The 20,250-nt window shown below is 45.1% G+C and overlaps 1 protein-coding gene across 2 annotated transcripts in view; it reads right to left on the bottom strand.

The window, feature by feature from the left end:
* The window catches only part of PHF12 (PHD finger protein 12), a 39,263-nt gene that overhangs the window by 2,655 nt on the left and 16,358 nt on the right, over positions 1 to 20,250 (bottom strand). For both annotated transcript variants that reach the window (XM_016201948.2, XM_087826006.1), the window contains 11 exons: positions 16,452 to 16,524; positions 13,480 to 13,873; positions 12,109 to 12,229; positions 10,308 to 10,440; positions 8,308 to 8,472; positions 5,808 to 5,966; positions 4,401 to 5,199; positions 2,818 to 2,943; positions 2,020 to 2,163; positions 1,040 to 1,138; positions 28 to 110 (listed from right to left, as the gene is read on the bottom strand). In XM_016201948.2, the coding sequence (XP_016057434.1) occupies positions 28 to 110; positions 1,040 to 1,138; positions 2,020 to 2,163; positions 2,818 to 2,943; positions 4,401 to 5,199; positions 5,808 to 5,966; positions 8,308 to 8,472; positions 10,308 to 10,440; positions 12,109 to 12,229; positions 13,480 to 13,873; positions 16,452 to 16,524 (2,296 nt within the window). The remainder of the gene's footprint in view (positions 1 to 27; positions 111 to 1,039; positions 1,139 to 2,019; positions 2,164 to 2,817; positions 2,944 to 4,400; positions 5,200 to 5,807; positions 5,967 to 8,307; positions 8,473 to 10,307; positions 10,441 to 12,108; positions 12,230 to 13,479; positions 13,874 to 16,451; positions 16,525 to 20,250) is intronic.

Genomic DNA, 20,250 nt, shown 5'->3' with positions numbered 1-20,250 from the left:
CCCTCCGAGTCCATCAACACCCCTCACCTCATCATAGAATATGCAGGCGTGTTTCCCAGACACATAGTTACAGTGACCATAGTTTGTAAGGCACACGTCCATGTCAGCTCCTGCAAGGTGGCAGGAATAGAGAAAAGGGTGGGAGTGAGTTAGCTTTTGGGCAGGCACTAGGAGACCCAGGCCCCCTCTTTGTATTTTTAAACTAAAGCTGATATCTTTTCCAACCTCCTGCTAAAGAACAGTTGCATCTGCCAGCTACTCTGCTTTAGAACATGTGCCTGCTGCCCAGATGGGCAGTGAGTTACTAAAGAGGATGGGCTATTTCCATGAGAGCACAGCATGAGGCGCAGGACCTATAAATCATAGCACCTGTAAGAAAGGGAAATGTCTAGGCTGAGGACTAATGTCTGTTCTTCTGTACAAGATAGAGAGCTAACTAAAGCTCGGGTATATGTGAGCTCCATAACTTCTTCAAAGACCTCCAGGGACAAAGCATTTGCTCTTTCCTTAGTATTTCCTTGCAGTATTTTATATGCTTCACTGAGCAGCAGTCAGAGCTTTCACCTCTCCTGATGCCACACTGGGCACAAAGCAAAAGGGCCTGAAACAGGGCCCTGGCCTGTTTTGCTCAGTGGTTAGATTGTTGCCCTGTGGACTGAAGGATCCTCGGTTTGATTCTGGCCATGGGCACGTACCTTGGTTGCAGGCTCCACCCCAAGCCCCTCAGGCTGTGTGGGAGGCAGCCAATCGATGTGTCTCTCTCACATCTCCCCCCCAAACCCCTCCCTCCCTTACACTCTCTCTGAAGAGCAATGGAAAAAATATCCTCAGGTGAGGATTAAAAAAAAAAAAAAGGGGGCGCCTGAGACATGGAAGACAGGCAGCTGATAGTCTCCTTTCTTAGTACCTTTGGTCAGGACATCCACTCAGTTAAACCAGTCAGCCCTGGAGAGGGCTTCCCTTGCCCCTTTCTATCCACTGAGGGTAAGAGTGTTAGTGTTTAGGGCTGAACAAACTCAGTGCCTCCCAGTTGGCTCACCTGTCCCGATGTAGAGGGTTCGATAGCACATGTTCACAGCTCCTCCCAACCCTAAGAGAGGATAGAACACAGCTCGGGCCTGTACCTCCTTTCTTTGCACTACAAGACAAACACAGGAATAGGGTCATTCAGAAACAGAACCTGGCACTCAAACCCAAACCAACAGAACCTATGGCTCAAACATTAACAGAACCTGGACCTTTTGGCTCATGGCTGAAAGAATATAATCCCACTGGATGAGTAATCTTTCCAAACTTACATCTGACACTGTGCTGCTTCAGTGTGAGGCTCTCTCTCCCACCCACAGCATTTCCCACATGGGGTAGGAAGGTCCAGAGCTTTGATGATGGTGACAGAATTTAAGGATGATAGTATTTTAAGCTCTTGTCAGGGAAATACTAGCTGGTACTATAGGGGGGCATAGACCAGTGTTTCCCAAACTTTAAGGTGCATATGAATTGTCTACAGCTCTTGTTAAAATGCAGATTATGATTCTGTAGGTCTAAGGTGGGGCCCCAAGCTCTGCATTTCTAACAAGTTCTCAGGTGATGCTGCTGCTGGTCTGGGGACCACACCCTTAACAGCTAATGCGCAAAAGGATATCCTAAGCAGAGTTAACCTCTTGGGAAGAACTTTCAGGAGGCTAACCCAACTGTTATCCTGTTTCTTGTCTTTTGGGAAACCCTTCTAACTTGAATATTTGAAAGCAATTGAGCAAAAAACCCTACGTATACCCAAAGGCACTCAAAGCTGCTGTGTCTCAAAGTGGACATATATGAAAGAAAGTTACAGAGGACTTCCTGGCATCTGAGTGGAAAGCTGTGGGTGCCATGTTGTTTGTTTTCTGAGAAAAGAAATCATGGTGCTTTATTAGGCCCATTAAAGGCACACAATGAAAGCTGAGATCTCCATGGAGGGGAGACGGCCATTCATACAGAGAGATCTGATGGCATGGTGTGGTGGCAGGTGTGCATGCGCACCTTCTGCGTGGTGCCCTCCAGAAGCCAGTGGATGTGCCCCGACACTGCCCGGTGAAGTTTGGACCCGGGAGGGGAAAAGCTGATGTATTCTCTGCAAGGCCAGAAACTTGATCAGCTTCTCGTCCAGCATATTTATCTCGATTTCTATTAACCAAAGAGAAAGATTAAAAAAGCAGCTGAGGAGGAAATGGATGAGAAATAGGCTAGGGTCACAGAGCACATAGTTTAGCATGTCTAAAATCCAGCCAAGAGCTTTTTTTCAAATAGTACAAGAATCTGGGGCTGGGCATCTCACTAGCCATTTGCAGTGAGAGATAGCCCCAGTGCAGCCTATGCAGATGCCTCCTGCAATTGGGTAGCTGGATTTTAGGTAAAGTGGTCCTAGAAAGGTAGAGCAAGATAAATCACTTGCCTGTGTATGGGGAAGGGCCTGGATGTCTTATATTGGGTCTTGGATTTCTACCCACCCTCTATTTACAGAGATCGAGATCTGCCCTGGTTCTCCTTGATTTTTGGGAGCGAGATTCCTCCTGATTTTATTCTGCAAGTCCAGGTGATCTGCCTATGGTGATTCTCTTCTCACTGGTCAGCTTGGCTTTGTTCTCTCTGCTTCTTTGATTATGTGTATATGCATAAGGCAGAGATAGGAGAAGGGGCTTGCTTTCTTCTACCACTCCCCTCCCTAGCCCTCTGAGATCAGGCATCCCTTCTGTCCCTTTTTGAAATGAACTGAATGTTGTGTAGGGACAGCACCTTCACCACAGCAGCTGGTGGCAGAGCAGCAGCTCACTCACTCACCTCCATTGACATCCATAAATGCTCGAAGTGAGTTGGTGAGGTCCACCATGGCAGTAGAGTTGGCTGGGAAAGAGGGTACGGTTAAAGCGCTTCCTATGGATAACGTGCCGGGGCTGACCTTGCCATCTGGGGACGGAGCAGGAAGACTGTTACTTACGTTGCCTGAGGGAAACCCACCGGTCCAATCCCCCACTGCCGAGACAGGTCTGGATTTCGGACCCAAGGTGATGTTCCCTTCTTGATTCTCACCCCATAGGCTCTGGAACTCCTAGAGCTAAAAACGTGTGGTGAGGAAGGGCAGATGGAACGACAATGCACCCGGGCATGCAGAAGGCTCCAGAGAACTGAGAACCAGTGAAATCTACTGGTCTGGGGAATGTGGTAGGGTAGCTTCATTCTCTGGGCCATGACTACCTCCCTGTTGCCTCTACTCATTCAAGTAAGTGGTGCCTGCCCCTAAAACTCCTGCCTACTGAAGTTTGACTCAGGGTGCAAAGCCTATCCAGGCTGGTGTTGAGATAAAGAGCCAGGGAAAAAGCCTGAGAAGAGGGGCCATCGTGGGATTAGGGGGCCCCATGCAGAGAAGTCACAGTCACCTTGTTACCAAGACTCCCAGCTGACTAGAGAGGCCAGCTTCAGTTTAGACAGGCGAGACCACAGAGGGTTTCAGTAGCATCTGAAACCTGGTTTAGATGCTGGGGTCAGCAATCTCAAGGTCCTGAGTGCTGACCGGAGATAGCTGAGAAAGCAGGTCCACACTAGGCCAAGTATGGACGTTAGGGACTGCCTTTTGGCATGTGGCCTGAGGGCAAGCTCTTGGGCCAGAACTACCTCTGTGGGCATGCCCCTTTGCAGCTCTTCTGAAGGCAATGTTGCTTTCTAGCCCCTGTTTTCCCTGACATGGAAGTTCCTTCAAATGACCTGGCTCTGAGAATCTGGATCAGGTGTGGACCATGAAACACTAAGGCCATCACCTAGAGTCTTAGGCTGACCACAGTGATTCCAGAGCACATGCTGCCTTCCTCTAGGGCAGGGGTGGGGAAACTTTTTCTGCCAAGGGCCATTCGGATATTTATAATATCACTCATAGGGTCATACAAAATTATCAACTTAAAAAAAGCTATGAAAAAAGCTCCTACATTTATTGAATGTCAAGTCCCATCTGCGGTTGCCTTGGTAGGGCTAGCCCAAATGATTTCAAGGGCTGTATACAGCCCGTGGGCCAAGCATTACCCACCCCTGCTCTAGGGTAATGGAACAAAAACAGGCAGAAGACTAGGCCTGGAAGGTGTGGGAAGGTGAAATCAGGAGACCCAGGCTATAGTTCCAATCCTGTCACTGACTTGTTAGATTACCTTAAAGAAATCACTTAAGCTTTCAGAGCCTAAGCAGTCCCACTGAATAGATGAAGACAAGTTAAGATGTGCTTTATCTTCTATCACAGAAATGGGGAGAGCACAAATAATACGGAGATCAAAGCCCTCTGAAATATTCAAAGATACAAGTGTTTGTTTTTTGAAGCTTAAGTCTTGTCAGGAAGAACAAAATTATTCCAAATTACCTGAAGGCTGAACAGCACTCACCTGAAGATGGCGCTGGTGAGCAGAATCGTTGGTTGGCTCCTGTGGCCAAGATACTGTCTCCTGCTGCTTGGGGGGGAGTGAGCACCCGGGTGGCATTTGGGGGTGAGCCCAGTGGCCTTGAATCTGTCAACGGAGGTCCTATCTGTGATTGGACAGTCTTTCTTTGCAAAGTGCTGGTGTTCTCGATGCTGGCACAAGAGCTGGGAATGGAAGGGGGCAGGCTTGGGACAGGAACCAAACTCCTCTGGGGGCAAGAGCTGGGGCCAGTGGCATTCTCTGTCTTCACAATGATGCCGACGGTGTGGTTCTGAAGCCCCCCTGCCGCTGGTGGCGTGAGGGGCCGGGGCCAGCCTTGCCGGTGTGAGAGGCCTGGTAGGGGGGTGTTGGCGCCTGGAAGTCGCCGGGAGTCCGTGGAATCAGTGGGGCTGCTGTAGAGGTGTGGGCCATTGGCTTTCACCTCTGTGTTCACTGGCCCGTTGGCAGTCCCACAGGGGGTTTTCTTGGATTTTTCCGCACAAGAACTGCAGCTGATGTCCTCTAGGGCTGGGGGTTGGTGGGTTGGAGAGCTGCTCAGGGAATTCTGGGTGCTAATCCCTGAGGGGCAGGACAAGGGATAGTGGGAAGGTGTAGTAGGTGCCTTGTCAGCTGTTTGCAGGGAGGTGGTGATTGAGCTGTCAGTCACAATAACAGGCTTAATATCAGCCTTCTCTGTCTGTTCAGAGTCCCAATGCGAAGGCATCTGCTTAGCAGATAAATGTTTCAATATGCTGCACTGGAGCGCAACAACACTACAGAGCCACTGTAATGGAAGGAGAGGAGAGGAGAGGAGGGTAAGAGGCCTGGGAGGCGCTGGTCCTTCCTGCCACAGCGGCCAGGGCTACAGCAGAGCTGATAAACACTGTTTCCGAGGTCCCATTGCGAATGCCCAGAAAGGGTGTGCTTGACTCCTGATAGGATTCCACTTCCATTCCCAAGCAAGACTTGTTGGTACACTCAGCAGACAACACCCTGGTCAGCAGAGCTTGGGATTCCTGTTCTGGTTCTGCCCCTAAGGCTCACCTTGTGACCAATATTCAGCAAGTACCCTAAGCATTGGCTGTGTGTCCAGCACTATCACCTAGCCTCTCTATGGGTCTACTGAGCTCTTTCTACAAGACAGTTTTGCCCATCTCACAGTGCACTGGGAGACCGATGGAGAGAAGCAGACCAGTTGACTCTGTAGTTCTCTTACTTGCCTCAAGATCTGAGCCAGAGGTTCTCCCTGAAATATTCAACTTGTGGGGGGTGAGGGTGGGGGTGGGTGGGGTTGTAGAAGATGGGGATGGGAATGATACTGAGGCTACTTCCAATAACAGCTGCAGCGAGATGGAGGATTAGATCTGGAATCCCAGCCCTGCCTTCACTCACCTCTTGCTGCTCTGCCTGGGTGGCTAAGTGCTCAGAGTTCAAAAGGTGCATCTGTGATTCCTCAGGGATCCCATTGCAGATCAGCTCCCCATCCCGAATGGCCGCGGGTGCAATGAGTGGGGGTGGAAACTGGTACTGAGATTTTATAGCATCGGGAACCTGTTTAGGACAGATAGGAGGAAGAAGGAGAGGGAGATAGAGCCAACATGGCCAGTTGATCCTGCTCTGACCATGATCTTCTGTCCTTGGTGCTGATGTCCAAGAGACCATCATCCATCCACTCTGAGGTTCACTGAGGACAAGGTGGCTTGACGGGCTGCAGCTGCTCTGTGCTACCATCTCTTTGCTTGACACATATGGACACTAGCTTGAAAAGGCACAATATGGAAAAAGCATGCATGCCCCCCACTTTTCCTCATTAAGGTCTAAAGCCTGATGAAGACAGAAACCATTGCATGCTGCCTTCTGCTTTGGTCTAAAAAATGGAAGACTGACATCAAACAGGGCTCCAGAGTGTACCCTAGGCTCTTGTTGCTTAGGATCAAGTTTGGGAGGTTAGTAAACTGTATCTGAGAGATAAAAAAAGTTAAACAAGGTCACAGTCACAGTAGAAATGCTCAGCATGAGGCCTGGATCCAGATAAGCAAGTGCTCAATCAATGTCAGTTTTCTTCCATCATTCATTCATGACTCAAAACAACTGAAGACCTCTTTGTTGCACAGACCGAAGACACACTCTGAATCACACTATGTAAGAATCAAAGAGCCACACAAGCAAAGAATCATTCATACATTCAACCAACATTTATTGAACATCTCCTGAGTCGGGGTACTGTGCCAAGTCCTAGAGATCCAGAGATGAACAAAACTTAAGCCTTGCCCTCAAGGAGCTCACAGTCTAGTAGGGAAGATAACCACAGAAACATTATAATGCAATGTAATGGTTCCTAGAATAAAAGCATGTCTAAGTAGCTATAAAAAAAACTACGGAGAAGAGTGCTTATTTCTACCTGGGGGATAGGCGCTTGGGATTAGAGGAGATTTTAAAGGAAGGTAGTATTTGAGCTAAAACTTAGAAATTAAGAAGGAACTTCCAGACAGACCAAGGGGAAATAGGGTAGGGGAGCAGCACATAAGGCAGAGATGTAAAAGCACCTGGTAGATTTGGAAAATATTTGGAGAACCGAGAGATTTGGTGACCAGGCCCTTAGGGAGGATAAGGGAAGAAGAGCTGAAAATAGTTCCCTGTCCTTATTTTATTATTATTATATTTTAAAATCCTCACTTGAGGATATGTTTTTACTGATTTAGAGAGAGGAAAGGGGGGGGAAGGAGGAAGAGAGGGACAGGGGGAGAGAGAGAAACACTGATATGAGAGAGAAACATCAGTCAGCTGCCTCCAGTACATGCCCCAACCGGGGATAGAATCCACAACCTAGGTATGTGGCCTGCCTGGAATCAAACCTGAAACCTTTTGGTGCACTGGACAACCCTCCAACCAACTGAGCCAACCAGTCAGGGTGGGAGCGGTGTGATTTTAAAGTATGGCTGCCACCAAGTGGCCATATTTGAGAACTGCTGGTTTCTATTGGCACACAGGACAGTCTGTGGGATTATTTCAAATGAGAAAAATCAGTTTATATATAGGTATATAGTGTTGAGCTCTCTAGGTTAAATGAATGAGGGAACTGAATGGTTTATGAGAAACAGCCTCAACACTACCAAATGCTCTTTAAGGAAGAAAATTTCTCTGTCAATCTCTGTGGATACATTTTAGCAATTGTTAAGTACATAAAATGTATTGGTAATATATTAACAGCAGCCTGGAAAAAGAGGTTTAACTTTTCTTTAGACATTTTCCTCTTAAGTTTCCCAGTTGGGATAGCTCCTCACTTTACACATGGCCCTCTGTTTAGTCACCCCCATCTTCATCTCACGACAGCTCTAAGAAAGGGGTCATCTAAAAGGAACAGATGGCATGAGTGCCAGGCAAGGGGCAGTAACAGCAGAGCACATCTAAATTTGGTGGGAGGGGCTAAAGAGTGTTTATTCTCAGGAGAACTAGAGACTTGTAGTTTGAAGGCCTACTATGGGGTTGGGGATTCATAATCCTGACCACCCTCCTCAAGTATTAAAATGTAGAGCCAGCCCGGCCGGGCGTGGCTCAGTGGTTAAGCGTCGACGTAGGATCCAGGCGATCAGGGTTCGATTTTCGGACAGGGCACATGCCCGGGTTGCGGGCTGCAGCCGATCAATGACTCTCTCATCATTGACATTTCTATCTTTCTCTCTCCCTCTCCCTTCCTCTCTCTGAAATCAATAAAGATATATTTAAAAAAAAAAAAAAAAATGTAGAGCCACACTCATTACTTGCTGAGACACCACAGACAAGTCTCAGGGGCTTCAGTCTCCCCATCAGTAAAAGTGGGACCATGATGCTCTGTCTATCCCATAAAGGCAATCAGAAACCACCATCCTGCCTGAACCAGCTTGTGACTCACCTTCAAGCTTCTTCTTTTGACTGACTGGAGCACACGGCGGTTAGGAGGGTGCTTCTTGTGAATTCGGTTCAGGAAGTCCACTTTGACGACATGCTGCGAAATGGTGTCCTGGAAACGGTCAAACACCTGGCACCGATTACTCAGTGTCATATTCTTTTGGTTCAGCTAGGATCAAAGCAGAAACACTCTTTTGGTGAACCTCAAAAGACATCCCTTTCCCAAATAACTATTCTCTAGGTTAAATGGGCCAAATAGGATTGTCTGTCAAGGGTTGGCATTGTTAACACTCCTGTCAGAGGGCTGGGAACATGCCTGAGACTTTCTCCCTGAGCTCTGCCTAGTCCAACAAGGGAAAACTGGTATGTTCCTATTCCTTAGAGCAGCTCAAGGGGGGCAGGAAACAGGGAGTTAACTAAGAAGTGACCTTCCAAATTCAGCTTCTGACAGTCTTCTGTCTAGCTCAGACCACCCTTTGTCAGTGTACTGTAAGAGTACAGGTTTCTGAGGAAATGCACGCCTTGGTCCTTGAGAGACCCAGATTCCATTCCTAGCAAGACTCCTACAGGAAGGACTGTTTCCTATACAGGAGTTTGGCTCACAGCTGGGATCAGTACCAGAATACTGTATACCCTAATTGATTCCTCCTCCATGGTACCAGGGAGCACTAGCAAACCCATCTGGATATTACAGTCTTGTTCTATAGGAGGCAGAAATCCTTGGACTGCTCTAAGAGGCCAAAGGGAGGAAAGAAAGAAGTCTGTGCAGCAGCATATAGAAACTATGCCACATTTCCTCCACTACAACTGGTCCCCTACACTTTAATTCAAAAGAAAAAATGTGTGGCAGTTTCCTAATTAGTAAAAGAGGAAAAACCCTTAAGTGGCTAATAAAAAACTACCCAGTTAATAATTTCTCATCTGCTGGAAAGCTGCTCTTCAATATTCATATTTGGGTAAAGTTCTCATGGTTGCCCTGTCTCTGGTTCAGCAGGAGGAAAATGAGTACTCGCACAAGCCTGAGAGAGAGGCTTCCTCCCAGGTGAACCTTTCTGAGCAGCGATAGTGCAATGAAGAGGACAAAGCAACTATTTTCTTCCATGTGCACAAGTCTGTAACTGAGGATCCTCAGTGGAAAGTGGGGAGCACACTGCCATGCTGAGGGCCAACAGTCATTCCATGGTCATCGCCATCTGATAGGTGATGTCTTATACAATAACACTTTTTAATTTGGAAAGGCTGTTTTTATGAGGGAGCTGCTCCTCCTGAAGCCCTCTCCTATTCAATCTTGTGACTATTCCAAGTGCCTATAAGGAAATGTCTTAAACCTCCTTTGGAGAAAGCAAACTATGGTTCTGTTCAAGCCCCAGAAGAAGTCTGGAAAATGTACCCAAGACTCCTGAGAAATAATACCTTTACACCAGTCATTCAACAACTTACTCAACACCTATAAGTGTTATGACAAAGTGATTGTAAAGAATAAAAGAGAAGGGAAAGAGCCTCATTTGGTGTGCAGGACAGATCAGGTGTTCAATAAATGGTTGGCTGTCTGGAATACCATTATATCATGCCAGTTCTCTGAAGTTACTGGGCAGTTAGCTAATTTTAGGATATTCTTGGTTCCTTCTAAAAACAAGAGGCAGGAAAAGATGGAAGCAACTACTGTGACAGCACTTACTTCCATAAGGTTGGATCTAACATACCCTGTTTTAGGGATAACACATCAACTGCTTGATTCACTGTGGAAGAAATTATTCATGAACAACGAAGTGCTAGTGGGTTAAGCCTGCCTGTGCAGCTAGAACAAGGCATTGTGAAAAAAGGCAAAATGCACAGCTGAGGCATGTCAAAATAATCGGAACTGAGTAGGATGGTCTGCAGAAACCAGCATTTGAGAGATTATAGCGAATTTTGGTACAAAGCTGAACTTACTATGTTTTCTACTGAATCAGTCCGCGCTCTAGCTGTGCTCGTAGAGGACTGAAGAGAGATTGCTGTACTTACCACCACATGTTCGATGTGATTTGGACACATCCATCTGCCCAGGGGCATGGCAGTGAGTGGTGGCTCGAGGCAGTCCATGTGGAACAGGAGGGGGCAATAGTCACACTGGATGAGAGGGGCCACACGACAACTCCTGTAAAAAAGAGATATAGGCAATTTCTGTGGCAAGATGGGAGAATTCAAAATGACTGTGCACTGTGGAACCACCTCCCTCCCCAATGATTCAGTTACATTCATGATTAGAAAGCTGGATGAAGTTGGGGCTACCACCCGGCTCTCCATTATTCTCTTCTAAGAAGGCTGTGTCTTGTCAGGAAGTAAATGTTTACTTGGAGTATAACTAAAGTGGCTGTCAGAGCATGAATGATCAATGCTTAGTACCCACTAGGGGAAGACAGCCAACTCTACTCTGAGCTTTTTACTCCTTAAAAAAAGTGCAACTACTTCATTAAAAAAAAAATTACTTGCAACTTTCTAAAATCTTCTGCTACAGCAAGACATTTTTCTTCTGCACGAAGAACTCAGAGAGAGTTGTGCTGGGAAAATGATTTTGTAATGTATTCATGTATGCATAAGGAAAGGGAGGGGGCTTAAGCAAATGTCAATTTTGATTTGTAACTACGGTATTCCTTGGATTCTCAAGATGCACTGGAGCCATGGTCTGGGCCTGGCTCAGAGTTCTGCCACTCTACTGTCCAGTCCCCTATAGCTTTTGCTATGGAACACTTTTTTTCATATTTTTTTCTCCTGTTATCCTGTCTTTCTAACACATCTAAACAAGTCCATCCTCAGTAACTGAAGCAGTTGGTTCCTGTCACTGAGGTGATCCTATTTGAAGAAAACCAGTGTCCCAGGGAAGCTACAACTGGGGCAACCTAGAAGCTTTTGGAAGTCATCAGTGTGATGCATAGTAGCTACCATGGATAACTGTAACACACACACACACACACACACACACACACACACACACACAGACACACAGACACACACAGACACACAGACACACACACACACCACCCCCCCCCCCCCCCCCCGCCATTGATTTCAGAGAAAGGAAGTAAGAGTGAGAGAGAGAGAGAGAAAAATATCAATGGTGAGAGACAGTCACTGATCGGCTGCCTCCTGCACACCCCCAACTGGGGATCAACCCCGTAACCTGGGCATGTGCCCTTATCAGAAATCAAACTATGACCTCCTGGATCCTAGGTCGATGCTTAACTGCTGAGCCATGCCTGGCTGGGCTGTACTACTTTTAAACTCATCTTTAGTGATTTAAAAACTGTTGTTTCCAGGGACTTGTGTCTCCGCTAGCCAGAATTCTTCCTGATAGCTAGTCTAAATATCTCATGCTTCAGTTTAAGTCTAACTCCTCTTGTTCTAGCCTCTATAAACAAAGTTTACAGCACTTTGATACTGTGATTCTTTTTTTTAGAGAAAGAAAGAGAGATAGAGAGAAAGAGAGAAACATCAATTTATTGTTTCACTTATTTATGCATTCATTGGTTGTTTCTTGTGTGTGCCCTGACTGGGGATCAAATCTGCAAACTTTGGTGTATCGAGATAATGTTCTAACCAACTAAGCTACCTGGCCAGGGCTGCCAAGTACTGTGATTCTTCAGGGAATTTATTGTTAAGATATTCAAGGCTCTGATCAATTAGTTACTCAGTCTCTCTGCTCTCATATCATCAAAATATGGATTATCTACATTTAACATACATGGTTTGAAAGAGGTGATAGAAGAGAGTAAAAACATCATTTGCTGAATATGAGGAAGAGCCCCTTAGTATGGAGGAAAAATACCTGTTACACGTGAAGCAGACTTTGACTGGTAAGGGAACGAGACCATTGTGATCTAACTCATGCTGTGTCTTCTTAACGTTTTTCCCTGTGGTTTCCTCCTTTCTTCTTCTCTTGCTAGAACCTAGAAGAGAAATTGGTGGTGCTGAACTTTCTCTAGTTGCAGAGTTCCTGGCCTAAGATATGGAAACAACAGTAAGTGAAAGGAAGAGATCTCAGTAAACGCATGTGCTATGGCCTGGACTTGGATCTCTTTCTGAGGCCCTCTGAGACATAAGTCAGAACCTTGATCAGAAGTAACTTGTTCTGTGGCAGAAATATGTCTAAATGTTTTGCAAACACAAAGTGGCCAGAAGCCTAGGCTGGATACTGGTAATCTAAGAAACATAAATAGGAAAAAAAGCCTATTCTATGGAGGTGGCTGAGGAAAAAACTATTTCACTGCATTTTAATAGAAATCAGAAAAACTTTGATCCTGTATGCATCCTACTGACCAATAGGTTTCTTAAGCTTGTCAATTTCACTTTATCTGGAAGAAAAAAATAAGATCTAGAAGCTTCATGGTACCAAGTAGAAGCCATGACTTGATTAAAACACACGCATACACACAAGGGGGGTTATTCGGTAGTATACATCAAAACTGTAAGTATAGTTTTGACCCAGCAATTCTAATATTAAGAATTTATCCTACAGACACACACTCACAAGAATACAATGATGTATTTACAAAATTATCTGTCAAAGTACTACTATAGGAACAAAAGATTAGGAAAAACCTGAATGTCCATTAACAGGAAATTAAAGAAATTATATAGTACATATATAATGGATCATTATGCAAACATTAAGAGAAACTGAGTAATGTCTACATTAACATGGAAAGATCTCTATCCAGAGCACACCGTGAAGTAAAAAAAAAAAAAAAAAAAAAAAAAAAAAAGCAAAGTGTAGACCAGTAGATCAAGTACGCTCTTTAAGGGGGAAATAATGAGCGTGTATCTGTATTTGCTTATTGTGCACAAAGAAATTCTAGGAGATACCCAAGAACCAAACTGGTTATCTATGAGGGATAAAAAGGTGGAGACTAGGTGAATGGCAGACAGAAGTGGGAAGGGAACTTTTCATGTTTTTTGATTTTTGAACCATGTGAATGTATTTTTTTTTTTTTTTTAAGTGATACTGAGAAGGGTCAAAATAGAAAATTGAATAAGCACTGTGAAAGCTAAAACCTTCAAAGTTCTCTCCAGGAAGAACCAAGAACAGCATGAGACAGTGGCTACACGGACAGTGACTCTACAGGCAACACTGCTCTTTGGCTGGACAATAATCCTTTGGAAGCTGGGGTGGGGGAGGGGATATAATGGTTTGGCTAACCTGGTAGTGCAGTGGTACAAGTCAGTTCATTGGGCAACTGGAATTGGGTGGGGTTCCGCTCCATGGCGGCAGCAATCAGCAGCTCAAAAGGCCGCCTTAGCTGGGGCTGCACATAGTCTGGCTCTGCTGCCACTGGCTCCTCATCCACATCAATGATGTCCTCGTCAACGTCGTTCTGCTCAGAGGTGGGGGTCTCTGTGCTGGCATTGGATGTGGGCGTGCCAGGCCGGCTGGCTCTCCTCTCCAGGATCCGGGCATGGGCAATAGCTTTGAGTTCAGTTTTGCTAGCTGGTCTGTCCAACAAGTCAGTGTCACTGCTGGGGGATGTAGTCCTTTTGCTGGATTTGTCCACCAGTCCATTAACATGGCCCAGCTCCTTTTTCTGCTCTCGCTTCTGTGCAAATGAACAGGAGGACCCATCACATAAAGTATCACAAAATAGAAAGAGATGGATGCTACAAAGTCCTACTAGACTACAAACCAAAATTATGAAAGTCACAAACTCATCCACCTGAGGACTTGGAACACAGTTTTGTTAAAGGTGACAACGGTTATAGCAAAACTAAAGCTGGCAAAACTATTACAGCAGTGAATCACCAAAAGGCATGGGAAATTAGAAACAATTATACAAATCACACATCATTTACTCTAAGTCATTATATTAGATACAATATCTCTATACAAAATAAGAGTAAAGAAATAAACAATTTACATTGAGAACAAGCTCAGTGAGACTGAGAACAGTGAGAATAACACAGTGAGAACCAATTAGATAACTGTAGTTTGCCTCAGAGCAGCATCCTGACCTACTGAATGATTTTAAGAACTTTGCTTAAAATAAAGTCAGCAAAAGCAAAGGTAATAGGTAAAACAGACAAGCAGAGCTCCCTGTTTAGGGAGACTGGGTGCTGGCCTGGAAGGTAATTGCACTACAAGGTGGAAGGGTGGTATGTGGAGGGTAGGGACTCAGCAATCATCATGGTGGCTTTCAATGTTTCAAGTTGAACTAGAACTCTGAAAGTGACACTTCTTTGAATGGGAAGGTGGAGAAATGGAAAAAAACTAAGTGTATTTAGTAGGACTGGAGAGCTGACAATGCATTTTCCTCCAGGACTCCAAATAGAATGGTCAAATAAGTTTAACACTGGTCTCCAGACAGGAGACCTGGGATCTTGTCTTAGTTCTGCCACTGATCTCCTATGACCTTGGGTGACTCAGGCTGGTGGGCAGGAATTTCTCTATTTGTAAAGTAAGTCTAGTAAAACCTTTCTTCTTCTCCTCTCAGGGACATGGTAACAATAGAGAGGATCATATATATGAAAGGGATGGCTAGGAGTTGGGAGAATCTAGCCCCCAGCAGGAACAGGACCTGAACACCAGAGGTTGATGAGGCCCAGAAGATATATCATTTCAATCCACTTCAGTGTAATTACAGGAGGCCAAAGCAGGGAAGAGGCAGAAAAGACAGATTTGGCTCTGGTAGACAAAGAGGGCCACCTGAGAGAAGGTCAGAGTGGAATTTCAGAAAAAGTATACTATGTTAGAAAAAGGCATACTATAAACCCCAGCAAGTAGCTCTGCTTCTAGAAAATTGATGAAGAGGTAATAGAGCTTTGGAGTGAGACAGAATTTGGTTCATATCTTGGCTCTGTCAATTCCTTTGAGTCCTTGGGAAATTTATTCTGCATTTGTGAGCCTTAGTTTCTTCCTTTCTAAAATGGAGATACTACCATCAGCACTCACAGATGGCTATCTGGGTTAAATGAGGTAAGATACATTAAAATACCCAGCAGATGATGGGCACTAAAATAATGTTAGTTCTTCTCCCTCACCCTCTTTTCCTGGCTTCACCTCTTCTCCCTCAGCTGTTTCCAACCCTTTAACCACCAGCTTCTTTGAGTGGCAGGTTTTTGAAAGGTTTCTTGGCTGGCAGATATCTCTAACTGGCCCTGCTCTAATCTAACCAAGGATGCATAGGAGGTGAATGGGCTGGAGAACACCGTTTTGTGGATTGTAGGAGAAATCAAACTACAACTGTGGTTAGGTGGTTGAGTTGGCCTTGGCTTGCTTCTTAATAGGAACCCTTGTGAACACACTGAAAAATGTCTACCTAATTGTTTACCTACTTCTTAAAGGCTGAAAACTGTTACACACATAAACCACAATCTTTGAATCATCTCATCCTGTTTCTGCAACCAAGGAAGCCATCACTCATTGTGACATCACATTCAGGGCTGGGGAAAACAGAAATGATGTCACAACAAAGGAAAGTTACTTGTTGTATAATTAGTGTGGGGGTAGGGCAGGGGGCGGTTCACAATTTGCAGACAAAGTGTAATCCACAGCCTATAATTTGCAGATTGGTTCTCATATCTCAGTGGAAACACACCTACTTCCTTTTTTGATAAGGGAGAATTTAGCTTTTGCATTCCACAGTAGAAAATAATGTTCTCAAAGCCAGTACTGAATTATTGAAGCCAAGGGAAGGAGAGCTGAAGAGATTAGGCAACCTGGGGTACAAGTGGGTTCAAAGTCCTCCCACCCCCATACACCTGGCTAAGCATTTGGATACCAGTGACTTATTTGTCTTGGGGTGAGGGAAATTCTTTTTCCATCAAGCTGGAGAAGCAGCCTGGTTTTTCTTCAGCCACTTTCAGCCATGGATATAGTTGCCACATTCAGGCTACTTACAGGAGGTCTACAAGGAGATCAGACTACTCCTGTCACTAGTGAATGAACATGGCTTAGTAAATTAACACACCTCTTCTGCCCATTTCAGCAGCCCATGTTTGGATTTTAGGCCCTATTGGATTCCAAACAGTCACCATGAGGAGAATGTGGGTGATTCCAGGGCTGGAAGAGACAAGAAGAAGGGACAAAAACACCTTCAGGGCCAGGCCATCTTAGCTCTAGAGTATCAGTACTCTAGATCCGGCATTCTGAGCAAAGCCTTCTGAAAGCAGCATTATTACCTTTCGACGAACAGTGCACCGGTGACACATCCACTCCCCAGGAGGCAACATCTCTTCACTCAGTGGAGGGTTACTGCAGGGAAAAGACAAGGGCAAGACTAAGTAACTAACTAATCCTTTGAAGCAGCGGAAAAAGTCTAGCTGGGTCTGGCACAAAGCCCCATGTACCTCAACTTCTATTTTGCCCAGTACTACAGCACTGCTAGGGTTCTCTCATCTTTCAAAATGCTTACTTGGCACCATTTATAATAACCTAAAGAGTGAGTACCCCTTTCCACAGCTTGGAAAGAGAAGCCAAATCCAGAGCTATTAACAATGGGCTTACAGGGAAAGACATAAAGAACTAGTTTGGAATGTTGAGGGTCATTCCCAAACTATGCACCCTGCTAATAAAATCACTGATAGGTCCTCCACACCCTTTTCAGTCTGTTAGTGTAAGTCCAAGCTCTTACATCTGCTGTTCAAAGCCTTCTAAACACGGTCCCATTTTATCTTCCAGGCCCCTGTCGGATACCCTTCTCCCTAGTCAGGCTGAAGGCTTGTTATTTCTTTCTCTAGAACTCTCTTGCCCTAGAAAGCCATGCCTGTGAAAGCCCTATTCATCCTGTAAGTTCTGCCTCAATCAGCCTATGGTATATTAAAGATGGTTGCAAATTCTTTGATATTCCTCCCATCCAGAGGTAGTCCATTTCCTTCCTCTTGAATTGGGCTTGTCTTGTGTCTTGTATTGACCAACAGAATACAGTACAGGTGACAATGTTGTAACTTCCAAGGCTGGGTTCTTAAGATTCCATTTTTACATGCTTGGAATGTTCCATCTCAGAGCCCCGCTGCCGTGCTGTGAGAGGTCACACAAAGACTTAAGGCACTCCAATTAATAGCTTCTGTTGAAATCCAAGCCGACAGCCAGCACCACTATTGCTATGTGACTGAGTCATCTTGGACCATGCCAGCTCAGGTGAGCTTCCAAATGACTACAGTACCAGACAACAGCAAATAGAACAGAAAAACCACCCAGCTGAGCCCAACCAACCCGCAGACTTGTAAGAGAATAACTAGTATCTGTTTTAAGCCATGGAGTTTTGGGGTAGTCTGTCATGCAACAACAGAATATTGAGGACAGCTCCTCCATGTGTTCTTCTGGGATTACTCGGACATCCTAGACCCCTGGCTGCATGGTTTTGGTTCACTTTTGGCACTTCTCATGCTTCCCTTTATGTGATAGTCCTTTTATTTCTTTCATTAGAGGGACCAAGACAAGGACTGAATCTCTTCTCTCTTTGTATCTTTATAAGAGGTTGTGTACACAACAGTCACTCAGTAAGTCAATACTGAATCAAAATTAAAGCTGTGTAGGGCTAGCCTTACTGATTCTCCAGGTCATTGATTTCCATTAAGGTTACACCAAGAGCCATATGAGACTTTATTAAATCCTTGGGAGGGTCTCATTTATAATGTCTATGCAGTAGTTGTTCTCAAAGTGTGGTCTCCAAACTGGCAGCATCATTTGGGAACTTATTAGAAAGGCAAATTCTAAAACCTCACTTCAGGCCCACTGAATCATAAATTCTGGGGATAGGGCTCAGCAATTTATGCTCAACACCAAAGTTTGAAAACCACTGCTATACAGAGTAGGCTACATTTATGCTTAAGAAATTCTTACATTTGGTTCCTGGAGTTATTTACTTGAAATAGTAAGGAGGAAATCTTTCTTCAAAGAATCTGAGAAAATACTAAAAAATACTTGAGGGTTGAATAGATAAGGATTCTCCTTTAAGTCCCAGGGCTTAATGTTATCCTGCTCTACTGTTTCTACCTAAAATAGCACTAGGCTGGCAAATTTTCCTAGTTCCATGCTTCCTTGGAGCCCTGAGCATGCACATCAGGATGTCCAGCAAGTCTCACTGCTCCCTTTCTTCCCTGTTACCTTGGTGGAATCACAAGAGGAGCTGTATCAGGGAGCAGAAAACTCCAGGCATACTGGCCTCTGGGGATAGGTCTTCAAGCCCTGGAGGACCACAGGTGAATATCACCTGTAAAGTCTACCTTTGTTCTCGCCAATGTATTTCTGCATAGGCCACACCCAAACTACTGAAATGCACTCATGTAATTTGCAAAGGCCTACAGACTGCTATGCTTCAGCAGCTGTTATAATAAAATTAACCCTGAAAAGGCTGTCACTTCTGATTCTGTTTTTCATCATTTCTTTTCATCTGCCCACTGGCTTTGTACCAAGATACCCTACACCATATGTAAAGCAGAGAAGGGCAAGGCAAGGTGGTATAGACTTAGAGCTTTTGCCAAGATATGAATAGCCTCCTGGCCATCCTTCATGCTTCCCCCAATATTTCTAACCCTGCTGGCAGAATGATTTATTTAAAACACAATTCTGATCATATCACTCTCCAAATTAAAATGCCCTTCAATATTGCCCCATCCATTATAGGACAAAGTTCAAGCTCCTCAGTATTATAGGTAAGACCTCTGTGGTCAGAACCTTCCCTCCTTCTCCAGTTCCATTAAGTCTGGTGGCTCCCTACACAGCCCATACTGTTTCTCAATTCTGTCTCTGCTCATTCCAGAGCCACTGCCTACAACCACCAAAGCTGAGTCTTTCCCCGCTCCTTCACCTGGTGGACTCATCTTTTAGGGGCCCAAGTCAGGTGTTACTGCCAGGAAGCCTTCTCTGACAGCCCAATTCCCTATAGCAGTTTTGTGCCACACTATATTGAAACTATTATGTACCCAAATCCCTTTTCTATGCCTCATTTACCTTTGTAATTCCACACTCTGCACAATGCCTGGCACACAGTAGGTACTCAATAAAGCCTTACAGAACTGGGGTACACTACAAGAATGGACTTCTAGGAAGTGAAGGTAACCCCTCTAAAGTCATGAGGCAAGGCAATGCAATTGGGTAGGTACTTGCTTTGGTGGTTAAACCACACATAAAATTATGTATGTTTTCTTTCTTTAAAAAAAAAAATAAATCTTTATTGATTTCAGAGAGAGGAAGGGAGAGGGAGAGAGAGAGATAGAAACATTAAAGATGAGAGAGTCGTCATTGATCAGCTGCCTCCTGCACGCCCCCGACTGGGGATTGAGCCCGCGCTGCAACCTTGGCATGTGCCTTGACGAGGCATGGAACCTCGATCTCCTGGATCCTAGGTCAATGCTCAACTGCTGAGCCATGCCCAGCCAGGCACATATGTTTTCTGAGTCACAAAACAGCAAGAAGATATGTTTATTGATTTTTTTTTTTTAAGAGAGAGAGGAAAGGAGAAGGAGAGAGGAACTCTGATAAGAGAAACTTCACTGATCAGCTGCCTCCTGCACACTCCCACTGGGGATCGAGCCTGCAACCTGGGCATGTGCTCTGACTGGGAAGCGAACCACGATCTCCTGGATCATAGGTCCATGCTCAACCAGTGAGCGACGTCAGCCGGGCTATATATATTTTTAAGTTAATTTTTAGACAGAGAGAGGGTGAGAGAGAAACATCGATTGGTTGCCTCCTGTACCCACCCCAACCGGGGATCAAACCTGAAACCTAGGTATGTGCCCTGACTGGAAACTGAACTTGAAAACTTTTGGTATAGGGACGAAGGTCGAACCAACTGAGCCACCTGGCCAGGGTGATTTCTTGTTTCTCTTTCTTTCTTAAATTGATTTTTAGAGAGAGAGAGGGAGGGAGGAGAAGGGGTAGTTAGAGAGAGAGAGAGAAACATCTATTTATGTATTCATTGGCTGATTTTTTATGTGCCCTGACTGGGAATTGAACCTGAAACCTTGGCCTATA

Source organism: Miniopterus natalensis, chromosome 17 (assembly GCF_054644295.1).
Source record: "Miniopterus natalensis isolate mMinNat1 chromosome 17, mMinNat1.hap1, whole genome shotgun sequence".
Taxonomy (NCBI): Eukaryota; Metazoa; Chordata; class Mammalia; order Chiroptera; family Miniopteridae; genus Miniopterus; species Miniopterus natalensis.
The sequence above is the reverse complement of the archived record's forward strand: the minus strand, read 5'-3'. Positions and strand labels throughout refer to the sequence as shown.